The sequence below is a fragment of the Heptranchias perlo genome, chromosome 2, assembly GCF_035084215.1.
Source record: "Heptranchias perlo isolate sHepPer1 chromosome 2, sHepPer1.hap1, whole genome shotgun sequence".
NCBI lineage: Eukaryota > Metazoa > Chordata > Chondrichthyes > Hexanchiformes > Hexanchidae > Heptranchias > Heptranchias perlo.
In genome coordinates, this window is record NC_090326.1 from 19,091,872 (window position 1) to 19,111,628 (window position 19,757).

Consider the following 19,757-nt stretch of genomic DNA (forward strand, 5'->3'; position numbering starts at 1 on the left):
GGGCTGTATTAAAAAAAAATTAATAAAACACATTAGTTGATCTGCCCTTAAACTGGTTTATCAAAAAGTGTATTTCTCATATCCACTATTCTATGGAATGAAAATGTTTTTTTAATCTCAAATTTGCTTGAAACTTGTGATTTTATATTCACATCCTCTAATTCTGCACTCACAGTCCACATTAAACAAACCCAATTGCATCTCCATTATCCATTTCTAATCCCACTTCATCTGAAGACTACACTTGGTCTTTGTTCTCCAGGTGCAGCACCATGAGTGATCAACTTGTAAAAAAGTAATTCCTGGGATCCTTTTCACTCTTACCTACAGTCCACCATTCTATTGTTCTTACTTTGTCCATCATTGAAACATATAAGATTGTGAGAGGGCTTGATAGGGTAGATGCTGAAAGGATGTTTCCCCTGGCTGGAGAGTCTAGGACTAGAGGGCACTGTCACAGGATAAGGGATCGGCCATTTAAGACCAAGATGAGGAGGAATTTCTTCATTCAGAGGGCTGTGAATCTTTAGAATTCTCTACCCCAGAGAGATGTGGATGCTCAGTCGTTCAGTATGTTCAAGGCTGAGATCGATAGATTTTTGGACTCTAGGGGAAATCAAGGGATACTGGGATCAGGCGGGAAAGTGCAGTTGAGTTAAGGATCAGCCATGGTCTATTGAATGGCGGAGCAGGCTCGAGGGGCCGTATGGCCTACTCCTGCTCCTATTTCTTATCATTTCGCTGTACTTCTCCACTCATTTCTGTATGAATCCCATTCCTCATACAGTTTGCTTCCTTGGACCTTAAAATATTTCTGCATTGGCTTCAAGTTATTTTTAAGCTCCTCATTCAGTTGCTCTGATCTTGGTCTTGCTATGATATTCCTTTTTGTAGGGATACATTCCCTTTCCGCACGCCATAAAATGGCTTCAAAACAATCCATTGTTCTTCAATTTTATACTTTAGTTCCATATTAATCCTCAGAGCTCTTCCAATAGCTCAGAAGTTTGCTCTTCCCAAATCTTGCCAGCTCTACTATCATTTTTGCAAGCAACATACTTACTTGGATAGTAAACCTTCTTTCCTCCAGTCTGGTAAACTACCAACGTAATAAATTCTCGATTATGGGCAAAATCATCCTGTAATTAGAATATGAATTTAGCAGTTGGGTTAGTGTGTGAACAAGTTACACAGAATCATTGAAAACTTTACAGCTCAGGAGAAGGCCATTCAGCCCATCGCACATGTGCCGGCTCTCTAAAATTGATTTCCACTTAGGCCCAGCCCCCTGCCCTTTCCTCATACGCTTTTAAAAAAAGTCAATTATTTGTCCACTTCCATTTTATAAGCTATTACAGATTATGCTTCCATCACCATTTCTAGTTGAGCATTCCATGTCCTAACAACCCCCTGGGTTACTGATAAGTGAAAAAGGTTCTTCCCTACTAATCTCATCAAAGCCTCTCTAAATGTTGAACACCTCTATCAAGTCTCCCTGCAACCTTTTGTTCTATTGAAAAGAGCCCCAATTTCTCCAGTCTCTCTTCATAACCAAATCCTCTCATGCTCAATATCATTTTGTGTACCCTCTCCTTGGCCTAGACATCCTTCCTAAATTTACATAAATAAAGATGGAGTCTCGAAAAATCATTTTTCAGCCCGTGGAACAACAAAGCTACATCTTCAATGAGGAAAAACAGAAAGACAAGGACCAGCTCATCTCTCTCAATACTCATTATTATGGATTACATTGTCCAGGAGTCGCAAGCTACAATTAAGCTTGTAATTCTTGCCTTTTACTTTACACAAGAGCTCACAGACACAACAAACAAGTGATAGAACAAGCTGCAACAGAACTTATTTCAGCGGCAATCTGCATATGTTGCTCTCAAGCTGGTTGTTAGACGTGGAGTGTGGCAGGGACTGATTTGGCCTCTTACGTTCTCTCACTGCCCCCAGACAGTCCCTCACCCAAACATCCCGGTTAAAATCAGAACCTCACCACATGGAGAACCACAAGCACAGACCCAGCCCCTGACCATTTTGTGCTACAATAAATTAGATCATCAAGAACACAGGAGTGCCACAGGAGTTTGCTTTCTTCCCAAAATGGATTGAACCTACTCTCAGTATCGCTTTTAAAGCTAGTAAAGCAGCTTTGCTACATCAGTCCACAACTTCGGAAAAGCTAGTTTCAAAGATACTCTCAGTAACGAGCCAAGAAAAAGATTGCATTTTACTTTTGGGCTGACAGGCTGGGCCAATCCAGGCTGGACGCAGGAAAAAGGTTTACTTCACATCAGATCGACGACCAATTAAGACAAGATGTTTTGTCTGCCACGGAATCTCTCTTCAACATAAATATCTCCTCTCGTCAATTTTCCTTCAGACACGTGGCCAGTTTATAAAGTTATATCTGTCTGCTTGCAGGTGGGATATACCCAAACAACTGATCCACAAACAAATCTAAAATATTTCTAATCTCTTCCCCCCACAAGAGTTCAAAAACAAAGTAAATTAAATGGACTGCAAGCCCAGAAACCCCATAAAATGCTTTTTTTAAAAATTTGTTCATGGGATGTGGGCATCGTTGGCAAGGCCAGCATTTATTGCCCATCCCTAATTGCCATTGAGAAGGTGGCGGTGAGCTGCCTTCTTGAACCACTGCAGACCGTGTGGTGAAGGTTCTCCCACAGTGCTGTTAGGTAGGAAGTTCCAGGAGTTTGACCCAGCGACGATGAAGGAATGGCGATATATTTCCTAGTTGGGATGGTGTGAGGCTGGGAGGGGAACGTGCAGGTGGTGTTGTTCCCATCTGCCTGCTGCCTTTGTCCTCCTAGATGGTAGAGGTCGCGGGTTTGGGAGGTGCTGTCGAAGAAGCCTTGACAAGTTGCTGCAGTGCATCCTGTAGATGGTACACACTGCAGTCACGTGCGCCGGTGGTGAAGGGAGTGAATGTTTAAGGTGGTGGATGGGGTGCCAATCAAGCGGGCTGCTTTGTCCTGGATGGTGTTGGAGCAGCACTCATCCAAGCAAGTGGAGAGTATTCCATCACACTCCTGACTTGTGCCTTGTAGATGGTGGAAAGGCTTTGGGGAGTCAGGAGGTGAGTCACTCGCCACAGAATACCCAGCCTCTGACCTGCTCTTGTAGCCACAGTATTTATGTGGCTGGTCCAGTTAAGTTTCTGGTCAATGGTGACCCCCAAGGTGTTGATGGAGGAATTTGGCGATGGTAACGCCATTGAATGTCATGGGGAGATGGTTAGACTCTCTTTTGTTGGAGATGGTCATTGCCTGGCACTTGTCTGGCATGAATGTTACTTGCCACTTATCAGCCCAAGCCTGGATGTTGTCCAGGTCTTGCTGCATGCGGACACAGACTGCTTCATTATCTGAGGGGTTGCGAATGGAACTGAACACTGTGCAATCATCAGCGAGCATCCCCATTTCTGACCTTATGATGGAGGGAAGGTCATTGATGAAGCAGCTGAAGATGGTTGGGCCTAGGACACTGCCCTGAGGAACTCCTGCAGCAACGTCCTGCTGCCTCTCATTAATAGCCCAGTGTACTAGCTTCTGCACTGCAAGAACCAACAGTAACTTAAACATTAAGTAAACAAAGCTTTAAAAATTATTCAGTGGATACAGAAAAACAAAGAATAATGATGGAAGCTGCACATATCTAAAAACAAACAGAACAAAAGAAGATAATGCTGAACTTTTGTCCACATCAGATGCACCATATGAAGACTTGCAAATAACAATCCGATGTCACAGTAAAGAAAATAAGAGTTTGAAACAGACACACAATGTGTACAGAACACATACTGCTCTTATAGTCAGACAGACATCACAAGAATGAATTCCAGAGATTCAAAATAGCAATTGAATTAAGAAGGTATGAAAAATATTAGGATTCAACCAAATTGCACTAACCCAACGCCCTCTACTGACTGCTTACCTTGTCAGTAATGTGTCTTGTCAGCAGAACCCAAACTACAGCTCCGCCTTGTGGACACTGCACCTCTAGTTTATATTGCGGGTTGTTAGCCAGGCTGTACACATCTTTCACAGGGCCCTGCTTTGCATCCCATGTACTGGGGGGGGGGGGGGGGGGGGGGAAGAGAAGAAAAATTTACTGTTGCAAAGCTTTCTAGCAATGTAAACAAACACTTAGGAATTAAAAACTTATGCAGATAATAATATTCAAGTAAATCTGTTCAACTTCCACAGCCCGTTTTTAAGTTTCTTTTTCACGTTAGATCTCTTTGGCCAGAGACAATTCTGGATCAGGATTGCAAGCAGGTAATCTGCTCCTGGACCAGTTTCAATGACTCATCCAATTCTCTCTCTTGCTGCGAGGGAAACTGCTGGTCTCCATTTGCTGCCTCTCATTAACAGCCCAGCAAAGATGAGGAACTCACCACAGGAGGAAATCAGAAACGGCTGCTCCAAACCCGGTGTTATTTTAATCAATATTTTTCAAATTGTTTCAACTACCTAAACATTAATCTGTGACACAAGATGAAAAAACCTGAAATAATTGGGCAGTAATTAAAAGCCGTATGGCCAGTGATAAATGGTACCCTCAGCACACAATGTTGAAATGCAAATTATTCATGGATTGTTACCAAATAAACACCCTTGCGACTTTGATCATGGATAATGCAGGGCATGGGCCAGGCAGCAGAACAGTTGGGTAGGAGAAGGGAAAATGAGGCTTGGGGGAGTGCAGCAATCGGGCAGAGGCAGAGAGCCAGAATCTGCATGTTGGCCAAGAGGGCCTGAAACTTCAAAAGTGCATCCTGCACTCGAAAGGCAGGAGATATCCTGGTCAGGGTGGGGGGGGGGAAGATCCAGGTCGGGACCCGGCCATGGGAGAGAGAAATAAAGAATTAAAAGTGGGGAAGAACGGTCAAAACAATTTTAAAAATAGGAAGTTTAAAATAAGAAATGGCTGCCTTGAATGAGACTGGTTCGTGCTAGCCACGTGACACAACAGATCAATCAATAAGGTTACAGATTCACTACAATATTAATGACAGAAGGTTATTGATAATTATATAGAGAATATGTCCAGTTAGAAAATTTTACTCTGAAGAGACAGGAAGAATTAAAATTGAAAAAAAATTATATATTCACAAATATGCTTGGGAATTTCACATTAAATATAATCACAGAAAATTGAAATATGTAGGCCAGAGGGATTTAATGCTGGAATGTCAAGAGCATCTCGGTGAATATACTTCACCTCAAAGCCAGGAACTGGTAAATACATTATTTAGAATGGAGACTGCTACGGTACTTACAAAATGAATACAAATTGTTAAGGAACAATTTACTTTCCTGACTAGGGCAGTCGTAATGTAAAGAGTACAATAGTGATTGGCAGCAAATTACCGAAGAAAATACAGATGACGTCAGTGTGTAAGAAATAAAGAAAACAAAGATAGACTGGCATCTATACAATGCCTTACCATGTCTCAAATAAAAAACAATGATCATGAAACTGTTGGATTGTCGTTAAAAAACCCAACTGGTTCACTGATGTCCTTTAGGGAAGGAAACCTGTCGTTCTTACCTGGTCTGGCCTATGTGTGACTATAGTCCCACACCAATGTGGTTGACTCTTAACTGTGGTCACTCTGAAGTGACCTAGCAAGCCACTCAGTTGTTTCAAACTGCTATTAAAAGAGTTCCACATAACTGGAGCAGTTCAAGAAGGCCCACCATCACCTTCTAGGTAACTAGGGAAGGACAACAAATGCCAGCCTTGCCAGTGAGGCCCACACTCCGAAAATGAGAAAAAAAACACGACTCAAAGCACTTCAACAAATTACATTTTAAGCAGCAACCAACATGCACACAGCAAGATCCAAGAAGCAGCAAATGTGGTGAAATGATCATTCTGCTTTGGTGGAGTGGGGATGAATGTTGGCCAGGTCACTGGGAGAACTCCCAGCTTTTCTTTAAACAGCGTCATGGGATCTTTAACGTCCACCTGAAGTGGCGGGCAAGTCCTTTGTTTAACACTGCATCCTTTGACAATGCAGCACTCCCTCAGTGCTACACTAAATCTATGGAAGGTCACACACTGCCCTCAGAAACAAAGGAAGTTAAACACTGTAAGGCACCAGATTATCTAACTAACTTGTGAATGTAGGTCGACTCTTTGAACAGAGCAGGATTCCAGCTCAAATAAATGACATCGTAGTGCCGGCAAAGGTCCTCCCAGTTAATCCAGAAAATTCCTGCAACAAGGAAAAGTTCACAAAACGAGCATGAGTAACAAAGAACACCACGGCACCCAAACGGCACTTTCAAGGGCCAGAAGAATTTTACGCAACATTTCAAGCAAAATAACCTTTTATTGTATTGTTGAGTTCTTGTACTTAGGAAAGTCACTAGAGTAGATTGTCCTCTTAAAGTGACTGGATGTAAATGATAATGTGGGAGGGGCAGAAAGAGGAAAATAAGGCAGGGAGGATTGTGCGCCCATAACGGAGTCAGTCTGATTTTCCGTCTACTTAGGGTTAATGGACAGAAAATCAGACACACTTCAATAGGGTCGCGCAGTCCTTCATGCCCGATTTTCCTCTCCGCCCAGGAAACCCTTAACGCCCAAGTCCTGCAAGAGGAAATCTGCGCCATTTAAGATAGATGTGGAGCCTCAAAGAACAAGATGTAATAAAGCTGTTGTGTTAGTATTAGAAACAAGGGTAAGCGACTGTATGAAAAGATCCCTCCCCCAATATCACGGGAGCTTACCATTGTCTATTTTCTGAGCCGTTTTGGGATCAAAGTTCAAGTATTTCCGAAGAGCAGGGCTCCAGCTCTTCTCATCCTTGTCACTGTACCGTCCTTTCCAACGCAAATGGCTCCAGGGATTTTTAAGCTGAAGAAATTTAAGACCCTACAAGAAAGCAAAAAGCAAAAAAAAAATCAGAAATCCCATCACCCAAGAAATATTACGGCAAATTCCAAGCATTACTTAAAATATTGAAACCGTCCTAAATGGAGGCACACAGCAAACCGAAGATGACTACTGGAGAAACACAAGCGTTAAGAATAAACTAGTATTTTTGCAATGGTTTTGCAATTCTTCAACAGCTTAGACTTTGGTTACAGGTCTTAGCTTGAGAGATCAGATCAAGAACGTAGGAAGGTCAATTAATGTAGTTAACATTTTCTGCACAGTACAAGGAGGAATCAAGTAAATCGTCCACTGCCTACAATATCAGCTACTTTTAATGTGCTTTTCTCCAAGCTTATTTCCAGAAATACAAACTTAATAGAAACTGCTAAAAAAAAGGTAGTCGACTCCCCCATGCTATTGCACTCGAGGAGTCAAGACCAAGTGTAGCTTTCAGACATATTCAGTCTCTATTTTAAAAGAACTGCATTCTGTCCTTATTTTTATATTTCCATTATAAATTCCTATGTGCACAGCTCTAATGGAAACCACTTATGTATTCTTGTCACACTGTAATTACACCATCCTGCCAGACGTGGTGCTACGGCACCTCCATAGGGGGACAAGAAAGAAAGGGTGTAATTTCAGTATGGCAAGTTTACACGGGCTGTTTCCATTATAAAACTGATCATAGTAATTAATAATGGAAAAAGTTAACAGCAAATGCATACAATTACAAGATATTAATTTCTTAATAGCTATAGATGCATTAAAGTCAGGCATCATTATTAGCTGTGCAGACACAATGTGAGACACCCACCTGTGCACACACATTCATCTACGGCAATGGAGGTACAAAGACCCAATAGACATCAGCCAGACTGCAACAGACTGCTACAGGAGCAAAAACCAATACCACTCACTAGAATCACTTTCCTGAGCCATTCATACATCAAAATCGCACCTCCGCGGTTGCTGGATATCTGATGGGCACCACATATAGTGTTTATAGTGTTTACCACATCATTAAACTATGAATATAACACATTTTCCTCTGTGTAACGTTTCGAAAAAAATGGTCTACCAAGCGATCATTAGCCAAAAAGAGATCAGTTTTACATATTGAGGAAAATATACCTATTGTGTTCTAAGTAAGGGCATTAATGACAATTTTAAGTAAAACAAGAAACCTTTCAAATAATTTATTCATTTCATCAATGCATTGTACCGTTAAGAGTCCATGCTTTAATCAGTATGGGTATGAAACCCCCACGGACCTGCCCTGAGACAATTCATTCAGGAGGTGAGTGATAACTGTTCAGCATCCGCTAAAACGTTGGTGGTGGGGGGGGGGGGGGGGGTGCTGAAACTCCTACAGCATAGTCATTACATACCCTTGTGGATAAATTCCTGGGGCCCCAATATGTATCATATTGGAAGGGATAAACAGCGTATTTTAGACCGTTCATCAAGTTGGTCAGTGATACTAACATAGGATCAAATCACACACCAATTCTGCTATTAGGACTCCCATTAGAGACCTGAAAATACCTGGGAATGGGCTGCCCCATCCTGTATGAAGCATGTGGAAACATTTTGTTACCTTGTACTCTCGAATGTCAAGAACAGCATACGCATGTGTCGGTACCAGCCCCCATTGCTCTCCTTCTTCCTCACTCATAACCCCTGTCGCAGTTGTGATCAGAACATCTCCCTTATGAAACCTGTTGGATTTGGACATTAAAAAAAAATGTTCTCAAAGTGCTGACTGAACCCTTTTTAAAAACTTTACTTGGTGCGTCGACAGCGGTCTGAGATTACCTTTGATACAGCATTCTGAAAGTACCCTCGTGATCAAACTTCTGATTGTCTGAATGCATCGCAATTCGCTCTGGTATCCAGCCAGTCAACGCATGAAGATCGATGTTCTGCAGTGTTAAGCAAAACACACAATTTGATATACTAGGTTATAAGGCCAGAGGTGGAACAGCCACCGACCATGAGCTTGAAAGCTTTCAAACCTGATGCCATTGACTAGGTCACGTGGTTCCAGGCACAATTGTACTTTTGTCTTGTCCCTTAAATTATATCACTTCTGAAGATAAACTAAATAAAATATTAGTCACAGAGAACATCAGAAACTCTTTGTAGCTAGAAGTGCGCAGGAGGTTCAAACTCTTGACCTAAATTCTCGGGACACACTAAAGTCGAGGCTGCTGGCAGACTTGTCACAAGTGAACCTGCAGCTCTACTTCAAACAACTCCCATTACTGGAAGGAGTGTGGAACAGGCTGGTTACAGCATAGGAGTCCTGGATAGCACAGGAAAAGCAGCTTCAAAACATTCTTTTGAAAAACTAGAGCAATTCTATTATTTGCTTCCAAAATTAAGATGCTAATAGGCAGAGCACTGTTCTAAAAGTAGTATTTAGGCCCTTGAATTTTCAATTTTTAACGACATAACAAGTGGGTTTAATCACAGTGGCTCATTGGCAACAGGAAAAGACTACAAGTATGAAATCCTTTACTGAGAAAGGTAGATTTTTCTTCAACAAGCGCAGCTTTACAAATTAACTGAGAAGTTACACATTAAATTAAAATTACTGCTTCATCGTCTCCTGTGCTATGACTGCCATCACTTATTTAAAAATAGATTAGTTGATCTCCCATCTTGTTTCGCAGGGATAAAAATAAACTAGTTCTCTGTCCCTTATTACTGTCTAACTGCTCATCTCCCACCATCCAATTCTTTGTCTCTTTCTATACCTCGTCTCCCTTTCTCTGCCTCTCACACACACTTTCTCTTGCTGTCTCAGAATTTCTCACTTTGTCTTCCTCTTTCTATAAGTCTCTCATCACCGCCTCTTCTCCATTCTCTTTATGTGCCTCCCAAGCAATTCCCTACCCCCTCTCTTTCTGCAGGTCCCCCACTTTGTATGCTTCACACAGATTCTCACCCTCTCTTTCTCTGTGGGTATCTCACTCTCCCCTTTTCCTCGCATCTCCTACAGAAAGTTGGAGCCAGACTCGGGGGAGGGCTAAAAGTTATTCTGTCCGTTGCTGCATATGAAGGGGGGGGGGGGGGGGGAAGAGAGAACAGTAGTGGGTTAAGGTGGGCTTGGAAAGGAGCAAGAGTGAGAAGCAGGCTTGAGATGGTGAGTAGCAGCCTGCCTGACCAGAGCAACGAACAGCAGTTTATTGTAGCAATGAACAATTACCTTAGTCTGGGTCAGGTGCGGGGTCTTTACAAGAGCCTCGATATTGCTTATGGTAGCTTTCAGCTGGTGGGAGTTCCACTGAGGCCTTATTAGGCCATGAGTTGGAATTCCCAGGGAAGCCTAGGAATGCCCTAGACACACCCCTTGGGAGGAGAGAAGAACAATTGCCCTCTGTCCTCCTCCCCCCCCCACCATTTCCTCCGCAACTTAAATGGGGCAGAACCTGAACTGGGATCCTCCCCAAATTTTGGTCTGTCTGATGCTCTGCCTGCTTTCTGCTCTGGATCAGAATTCCGGGGCCATGGAGAGCAGAGACAGTTATGGAAACCCAGCATGAAACTGAGGAAAACACGATGTAGAGAGTAAAGTGCCTTGGAAGAATTGCCACAGAGCTCTGAAGATAAGGCAACAGGACCCTAATTAACCATGTATAATCCTAGCGCACAAAGAACTCTGACTATATGTACGCACCCTTGAAACACACTGTGCTGCAAAAGTGAAAATTTCTGCAGACGTTATGTTCTGTCGGACTAAGGACACAGCAATAAAATGGGAATACATTTAAAAGAATACAACACATTTGAATCCCAAGTCCTTGGTTACACAAAATAAAATGTTACTTCTTTCATCCTGCAAATCTCATCGGCAATTTTATTTTAATCAGTAGCATGTGGTACAGATTAGCCAGGATCTCAATGAATGGCAGAACAGGCTAGAGGGGCTGAATGGCCTACTCCTGTTTCTATGTGTGCGTGTACATCCAGTGCTCTGCTGTCCCCCAGACTCCTCAGTGTGAAGGAAGTTACCAGCTGGTCTTACGCTCAACACACCCACTGCGCCGTTCACAGGCACTGTTTAAAATCAGAGTCTGAATCCAAGTGTCCTCGAGTGGAAAGAACTAAGAGCCACTGGTTACAGCATCAGCTACGACCTGTGCCCATACTTGAAGGCCGAGCAAACACAAAGCACTAGCACTTCACACAGGCTGTTGATGAAAATGAAAGTGCTGGGGTGAGCTGGAAAACAGCTGCAGATTGAGAAATATAACATACCTTGCAAAAATTTATTAATTTGGCAGTAATTTTTTTCTCAATTAGCATGATGTGTGGGCATTTGAAATTAGTTTCTGTATAATTAATCAACTTTACAGCATCAGTTCAGTAATAAATATATCACTGATACTCAACAAACTCAACAGTTGGACTGGAGGAGAATGAAATCAAGATAAAAGATAAAAATCCTTTCATTCGATACTTACAGAGTTAGAGCCTGGAAAATCATATCCTCCCATAACCTTCATGTAGGCCTTTTCTATCAATGATACCCAAAGTTCATTCTTGTTATTGGAGTAGGAACACAGCAGCTCACCGTTGTAATCCACGGGCAAATAATCATCAATGATCACCTGTTTGAAGGCAGAATTGGAAAAAATAAACAATTAGATTCCAGTGCAATGTTTGAGGAAAGGCAATGGTTGTGCGCGCAGTCGCCTGGCCGCTCGAGGGATCGGAACGGGTGCGCGCAGTCGCCTGGCCGCTCGAGGGATCGGAACGGGTGCGCGCAGTCGCCTGGCCGCTCGAGGGATCGGAACGGGTGCGCGCAGTCGCCTGGCCGCTCGAGGGATCGGAACGGGTGCATGGAGTCAAGCGGCAATGCAATGGTTGTAAACATGGGGAAGAAATGCTTACAGAAATATCTGGCTACTTAGAAAGGACCGCCTGTCGTACCTCTTAGCTCATTTAACCCAATCTATGAACAAAAACCAGCGAATTGTCAATTTCCACAAATGCAAAACAGATCCATTGATGGATAAACCCAGGTACAGAAGATATATCAATCACCTCTAGCCAGATCATCTACTTGTAAGGATGTCCGGCGGATCAATAAAGCAGGCTATAACATTGTTGCCACCATGTAGCTGCTGACTGGTTCTGGCATCACTGATTAAGACTACACTTTGGGACTTGAGAGCACATACCTCCCCCCTTGGGTTGTTAATATATCAGTGTACTGATCCAGGGACACAATGACATATACTGAAAGGTTGAAACATGCTCAAGGCCAGACATATTATTCAATGTTCAAGTCTGTTCACATACTTGTTCAATTTTGATTCTAAGCTCTCCAGCCTACCAGTTAGGTAGTGGCAATGATGGTTGGATTCCTAAGTTTTCATATCAGCCTACTTGTGAGACTACAAACTATGGCAGTGTTCTACAATGGACAGGGAGGGAGATGAAGGCAATGTTTACACATTCATCACGATTGCTAGTGGGCCCCAGCTAAAGCCAGTCTCTTCTCTGGATATATACCTCAGCACAATATCCAAGGACATTCTGGCAATCTCGAGCCTCAGGTGTTGTGGATGATGAAAAGTGGTGGACGGGCGAGGAAAAAGAGTGACATAAAAAGAGAAAAAAAAAGAAAACATAAAACTAAATTAGATTGGAAAAAATTTAGCGCAAAATAGAAAACACAAATGAAACAAAAAGGGAAAAAGAGAAACGAAGATGTTCTTATTAACTAAAAATAATTCTTACATTGGGAGAGTTAAAGGTTCTTTTTATTCCGAACCTTTACTAGTAAACCAATTGTTACTTTGCAGGATTGATTACAAATTAGATTAAAATTTGTTTTGAATCATTTGTGTGTTTTAAATTGAATGCACAGCAACTATAAACTGTATCTGCAATTTAACTTGTGCCTGTTACCACTGCATATCCGCTATGTATTATCACATAACAAAATATCCTCTCCCCTCATTGGCTCGGCTTGTTAAGCCAGAGAACAGTTAAGCCATACAGACAAAGGAAAGTCTCAGGTTCGATCCCTGATCCGTGTTGGGTTAGCTATTTTCAGCCGACATTGCAGGAAAGCTGGAGTCAGGGAAATAGAAACAGCTAGGCTTCTCACTCCTGATCACCATCCAATTACTCTGCGTCAAATAGCCTATCAACACAGAGCCTAGGTTCACATGAGAAGAATGGATATTTGAACAAAGTACTGAAGCACACAAGTGGAACCAGTGTTGACACCATCTAAATACAAGAAAGGGAGGAAACAATATCTTAATGGTCAAGAGCATGGAGACGGTCTTACCTTTCTGGGAACACCGTTGATATGGAGCTTTACCATGTATTTCCCACAGGGATTATACTCTGGCTCACCCTTCCTATTCTGAGGATAAATAATGCTGCAGATCGAAATACAAAGAAAGGTAAACACAGATATTGAATATACACTGTCAAGGTTGCATGCGTTCAGCTCCACTATCCCCTCGCCTTTCTCCTTGTACGAGGTCCTTTTAACCCATGTCCTATCCCCAGCCTGGGGAGGAGTGTAACCGCTGCCCAGGCCTCTGCTAATGCCACTCCGCAACTAGCCACTAGCAGGTGTTTGGGAGCAGTCTGGGATCATTCCCACTGAGCTCCCCTCCCGCTAAGGATATGCCCAACCTCTGCTCAGCACTTCCGTCAAACACCACAGCTGAAGTCAGGAATGCAGTAAGTGCTCGACAGCAGGTACAAACCTACAATGTAACCCTGTGTGGTAACGTAGACTGCTGTACCATCACGTCACCATATTCACCAATAACTCATACAAATGGGTACGTTTTCCACCTTGCTCCATCCTACACAAGTGGTGCTTTGTGGGGAGCAAGAGATGAAGATCAAAATATCCCTGCTTTGCAATGTATAAAATTATAACAGTAACAACAATTTGCGTTTATATAGCACCTTTAACATAGTAAAACATACCAAGGCACTTAACAGGAGTGTGATCAGAAAAAATGTGACACCGAGCCACATAAGGAGATTAGGACACGTGATCAATTACTGGAGACCTGTACTAGTTATGGTGCTCTGTTCAAAACGAAATTTAAAAAAACAAGTGAATAGGAGGGTCAGAAGCCAACTACCTTGTGATTAACTTTTTATTGTAACGTCTTTCATACGCGGCACCAATGGCTAGGGAGGCCACGAAAGAGCAGTCCGATACCACTGTCTGGAGGAAGAGTGTTTAAAAGATTAATCAATATCTACAGTGATTCTCTGGACTGGTAATTAGCCAGTCAGCTGCTGCTGCATTTAAACAGAACACTAAAACCTTTTGATCAAGATAGAGACATATTCCTACAGCTGCAGGACATGCTATCCCAAACTCCTCCTGCAGGGGATAGCCCTTGAATGCTGTGATTTGTGGATTTGAACACCTACACGTTGCAGAAATGTTCTTAAAACTATGAAAAACAATTATGCCAGAGGAATTGTCTGTGCACAACAGTATCATTTATGAAGGCAGGCAAAACAATATTGGCATTTTTCAAAAACCTTTGGGTTCTCTGTGCATAGGAACAGAAGTAGGCCATTCAGCCCTTCGAGCCTGTTCTGCCATTCTATTAGATCATGGTTGATCTGCATCTTAAACTCCATCTACCTGCCTTGGTTCTGTAACCCTTACCTAACAAAAATCTATCAATCTCAGTTTGAAATTTTCAATTGACCCCCAGCCGCAACAGCCTTTTGGGGTAGAGAGAATTTCCAGCATTGCTGGAATTGCTCAGTTAGAAACTAGATTAAATGGAATTGGATGATAACATCCTTTAAACTTAATATTTGACATTTAAAACAAGCAAAACGAACAGACGACCTTTAAAGACTGACCTGTTTTATGCTAAAGCTAGATACAGTGTAGATCATTGTAGGGTTGTTGGAGAGGTCATCTGGCCGAACCCAGCGGGAAAATAACGCTTTCTGCTTTGGTGACAACACCAGTTTGCCAGCTCTGTCCCTGGAAAAACAAGAAGAAACTTCATCAAACCAGCAGATCGCCCTCAGCGGTGACTGGGCTGAGGAGGAGGTCGGTCTGTGGGGAGGGGGTTCAGGGTGTCAGCTGTGGCTCAGTGCCTCCACAACCCTTAAATTGAGTCCAAGACTTGTGGAGGCTTGGGCTTGTTCACATCAGTTTATTGAAAGCCGATTTGCAAATAATCACTGCCATTATATTCCTAGATCATCTGGAACCTCAATATTGTTATTAAATAAACAGCGCCTCAGGTCAATGAGTTTGATGGTTTGGTGAGGGAGCTGCAGGTTGGAAAATGCTGGCTTCAGGCTGCCACCTAAATGCATTAAGTGACTGGCTTCCTTTCTCTCTTTTTAAAAAATATTTTGCAGCTGTAACAAAGTCTGGTGTGTAATAGGCAACATACACAGTAGACATACTATCATTTTCCATAAATATGAACCACCCATAGCATTACTCGTGGTAAGTCAGATAATAAACTGTTTTGTAAGCACAGACATTTTTGCAAGGTGTTAGCCGTGAATGATAACACTCTCGCCTCTGAGTCAGAAGGTTGTGGGTTCAAGTCCCACTCCAGAGACTTGAGCACATAATCAAGGCTGACACTTCAGTGCAGTACTGAGGGAGTGCTGCACTGTCGGAGGTGCCGTCTTTCAGATGAGACATTAAACCGAGGCCCTGTCTGCCCTCTCAGGTGGACGTAAGAGATCCCACGGCACTATTCGAAGAACAGCAGGTGAGTTCTCCCCGGTGTCTTGACCAATGTTTATCCTTCAACCAATATCACTAAAACATGATCTGGTCATTATCACATTGCTGTTTGTAGGAGCTTGTTGTGCACAAATAGGCTGCTGTATTTCCCTACATAATAACAGTAACTACACTTCAAAAGTACTTCACTGACTGTTACGAGCTTTGCAACGTTCTGAGATTGAAAAATGGGCTATATAATGAAAGTTCTTTCTTTACACCATGTAATGCACCATGCATTATTTCTCCTAAGGTAGAACTGTCTTCCTTCAATGAATGTAAACAATCTTACAACACCAGGTTATAGTCCAACAATTTTATTTTAAAATCACAAGCTTTCAGAGATTATCCCCTTCGTCAGGTGAATGAGTGAAAGATTCTCAAATCGCATATCTTATATTAGGCTGGGACAGCATCACACCAATCAAAAGGTGTCGTTGTTGTTCAAACAGGCCAGTCACGGAGAACAGCACGTCCCAGTACACTGGATATACATTGTGTCAATTACACAGACAGAAAGAAAGAGACCCAAATGGCAGAGAGAGAGAGAGAGAATATTAAAACACATAACTTTTTTTTCCCTTTTTGCTGGTGGGGTTACGTGTAGCGTGACATGAACCCAAGATCCCGGTTGAGGCCGTCCTCATGGGTGCGGAACTTGGCTATCAACTTCTGCTCGACGATTTTGCGTTGTCGTGTGTCTCGAAGGCCGCCTTGGAGAACGCTGACCCGAAGACCATCTTGTACACCAACTCTACAGCAGACGCCGCAACCTTGAAACCAAGATAGAGTCCATACTCTCAACCTGTACTCAGGACACAGCAGACCAGCTACGAGACACCGCCAAACAGACGAGGCAACGGAACTACACTGCCTACATGAAAACCAAGAGCAGGAAGCTTGAGAAACTCGGCATCACCACCAGCATCAACCAAGCCTCCCCTGGTACCACGGTTACAACCACAGGGAAGTCTATCGTCAATTTGTCTGACCACACCCTTCAACCAGACGAAATCGAGGTTCTCAGCCAAGGGCTCAATTTCTGCCCCACCACCAAAATGGACCCCATCGGTCTCACGGCAGACGCAGAGGAATTCATCAGGAGAATGAGACTCCGGGAATTCTTCCACAAATCCCAAGATTTCAGACAATCAATGATCCGGAACAGCAGACAGAGGGATCCGCGGTACAGCAACCGAAGAAGAAAGTCAAACTGGACTCCTCCGGAGGGTCGCTGCCCTCAGCTGGACATGTATGCTCAAGCTGACAGGAAATGCGTCAATGCCAGATTCATCAGCCGCACTCACAAGACAGTCCAGAATGTCACCAGAGCACAACGCAACGCCATCAACGCTCTCAAGACCAACCGCAACATCGTCATCAAACCAGCGGACAAAGGAGGAGCCATCGTCATACAGAACAGAACGGACTATTGCAAAGAAGCATACCGACAACTGGACAACCAGGAACACTACAGACAGTTACCCACAGATTCGACCAAAGAACACACCCACCAGCTAAACAAACTGATCAAGACCTTCGATCCAGACCTTCAAAGCATCCTACGTGCTCTCATCCCACGTACTCCCCGCGTGGGAGGCTTCTACTGCCTCCCAAAGATACACAAAGCCAACACACACGGACGTCCTATCGTATCAGGCAACGGAAACCTGTGTGAGAACCTCTCTGGATACGTCGAGGGCATCCTGAAACACATCGTACAGGGAACCCCCAGCTTCTGTTGCGACACTACAGACTTCCTACAAAAACTCAGCATCCACGGACCAGTTGAACCAGGAACACTTCTCACCACGATGGACGTCTCGGCACTCTACACCAGTATCCCCCACGATGACGGCATCGCTGCAACAGCCTCAGTACTCAACACCAACAACAGCCAATCTCCAGACGCCATCCTACAACTCATCCGCTTCATCCTGGATCACAATGTCTTCACCTTCGATAACCAGTTCTTTACCCAAACACACGGAACAGCCATGGGGACCAAATTCGCACCCCAATACGCCAACATTTTCATGCACAAGTTCGAGCACGACTTCTTCACTGCACAGGATCTCCAACCAACGCTATACACCAGATACATCGACGACATTTTCTTCCTATGGACCCACGGCGAAGAATCACTGAAGAGACTACACAATAACATCAACAAGTTCCATCCCACCATCAAACTCACCATGGACTACTCCTCAGAATCGGTTTCTTTCTTGGACACACGAATCTCCATCAAAGACGGGCACCTCAGCACCTCACTCTACCGCAAGCCCACGGACAACCTCACGATGCTCCACTTTTCCAGCTTCCACCCCAACCACGTCAAAGAGGCCATCCCCTATGGACAGGCCCTACGAATACACAGGATCTGTTCAGGCGAGGAGGAATGCGATGGACACCTACAGACGCTGAAAGACGCCCTCGTAAGAACGGGATATGATGCTCGACTTGTCGATCGACAGTTCCGACGGGCCACAGCGAAGAATCGCATAGACCTCCTCAAAAGACAAACACGGGACGCAACCAACAGAGTACCCTTCGTCGTCCAGTACTTCCCCGGAGCGGAGAAACTACGCCATGTTCTCCGCAGCCTTTAACATGTCATCAATGACGACGAACACCTCGCTAAGGCCATCCCCACACCTCCACTACTCGCCTTTAAACAGCCACCCAACCTCAAACAGACCATCGTTCGCAGCAAATTACCCAGCTTTCAGGAGAACAGCGTCGACGACACCACACAACCCTGCCACGGCAACCTCTGCAAGACATGCCAGATCATCGACACGGATACCACCATCACACGAGAGGACACCACCCACCAGGTACATGGTTCATATTCCTGTGACTCGGCCAACGTTGTCTACCTCATACGTTGCAGGAAAGGATGCCCCGGAGCATGGTACATTGGCGAGACCATGCAGACACTACGACAACGGATGAACGGACACCGCGCAACAATCGCCAGACAGGAGGGTTCCCTCCCAGTCGGGGAACACTTTAGCAGTGAAGGACATTCAGCCACTGATCTTCGGGTCAGCGTTCTCCAAGGTGGCCTTCGAGACACACGACAACGCAAAATCGTCGAGCAGAAGTTGATAGCCAAGTTCCGCACCCATGAGGACGGCCTCAACCGGGATCTTGGGTTCATGTCACGCTACACGTAACCCCACCAGCAAAAAGGGAAAAAAAAGTTATGTGTTTTAATATTCTCTCTCTCTCTCTGCCATTTGGGTCTCTTTCTTTCTGTCTGTGTAATTGACACAATGTATATCCAGTGTACTGGGACGTGCTGTTCTCCGTGACTGGCCTGTTTGAACAACAACGACACCTTTTGATTGGTGTGATGATGTCCCAGCCTAATAAAAGATATGCGATTTGAGAATCTTTCACTCATTCACCTGACGAAGGGGATAATCTCCGAAAGCTTGTGATTTTAAAATAAAATTGTTGGACTATAACCTGGTGTTGTAAGATTGTTTACAATTGTCCACCCCAGTCCATCACCGGCATCTCCACATCATTCCTTTACTGAGACCAAGGATAATTGTTAAGTAAACATAAGCTCAGCTCACTCAATTTAATTGAAACAAACACACACAATACAAATTAAAATTTATGCTCAGCAGCTCTTGGATGTTGGAGAAAGCCCATGTTTCCTCCTGTTTTGCATTTGGCGATTTGGGTAAGAACAAGCAGAGTGTGTCAGGAAGGGACAGAGAGTTTAACAAAGGTAATAGCGCATTAGTGACTAAGGTCACATCAGGGGGAAAAAAAATGTTAAAAGTTAAAATTAAAGGCACTGTATCTGAATGCACGAAGCATTCGTAACAAGATAGATGAATTAATGGCACAAATAGAGATAAATGGATTTGATCTAGTAGCAATTACTGAGACGTGGTTTCAGGGTGACCAAGGTTGGGAACTAAATATTCCAAGGTACTTAACTTTTAGAAAAGATAGGCAAAAGGAGGGGGGTGGGGGATTAGCTCTGATCATAAAGGAAAAGATAAAGACAGTAGTGAGAAAGGATCTCAGCTCAGAAAATCAGGAT

General features: G+C 43.6%; 1 protein-coding gene across 1 annotated transcript in view; it reads right to left on the bottom strand.

The window, feature by feature from the left end:
* Positions 1-19,757, bottom strand: part of capn7 (calpain 7) — a 47,626-nt gene that overhangs the window by 14,245 nt on the left and 13,624 nt on the right. Inside the window, exons 7-16 of the mRNA XM_068000924.1 lie at positions 14,797-14,923; positions 14,052-14,137; positions 13,232-13,325; positions 11,391-11,537; positions 8,737-8,843; positions 8,519-8,639; positions 6,771-6,915; positions 6,154-6,253; positions 3,964-4,099; positions 1,064-1,139 (exon numbers count right to left, since the gene is read on the bottom strand). Coding sequence (XP_067857025.1) covers positions 1,064-1,139; positions 3,964-4,099; positions 6,154-6,253; positions 6,771-6,915; positions 8,519-8,639; positions 8,737-8,843; positions 11,391-11,537; positions 13,232-13,325; positions 14,052-14,137; positions 14,797-14,923 — 1,139 coding nt within the window. The remainder of the gene's footprint in view (positions 1-1,063; positions 1,140-3,963; positions 4,100-6,153; positions 6,254-6,770; positions 6,916-8,518; positions 8,640-8,736; positions 8,844-11,390; positions 11,538-13,231; positions 13,326-14,051; positions 14,138-14,796; positions 14,924-19,757) is intronic.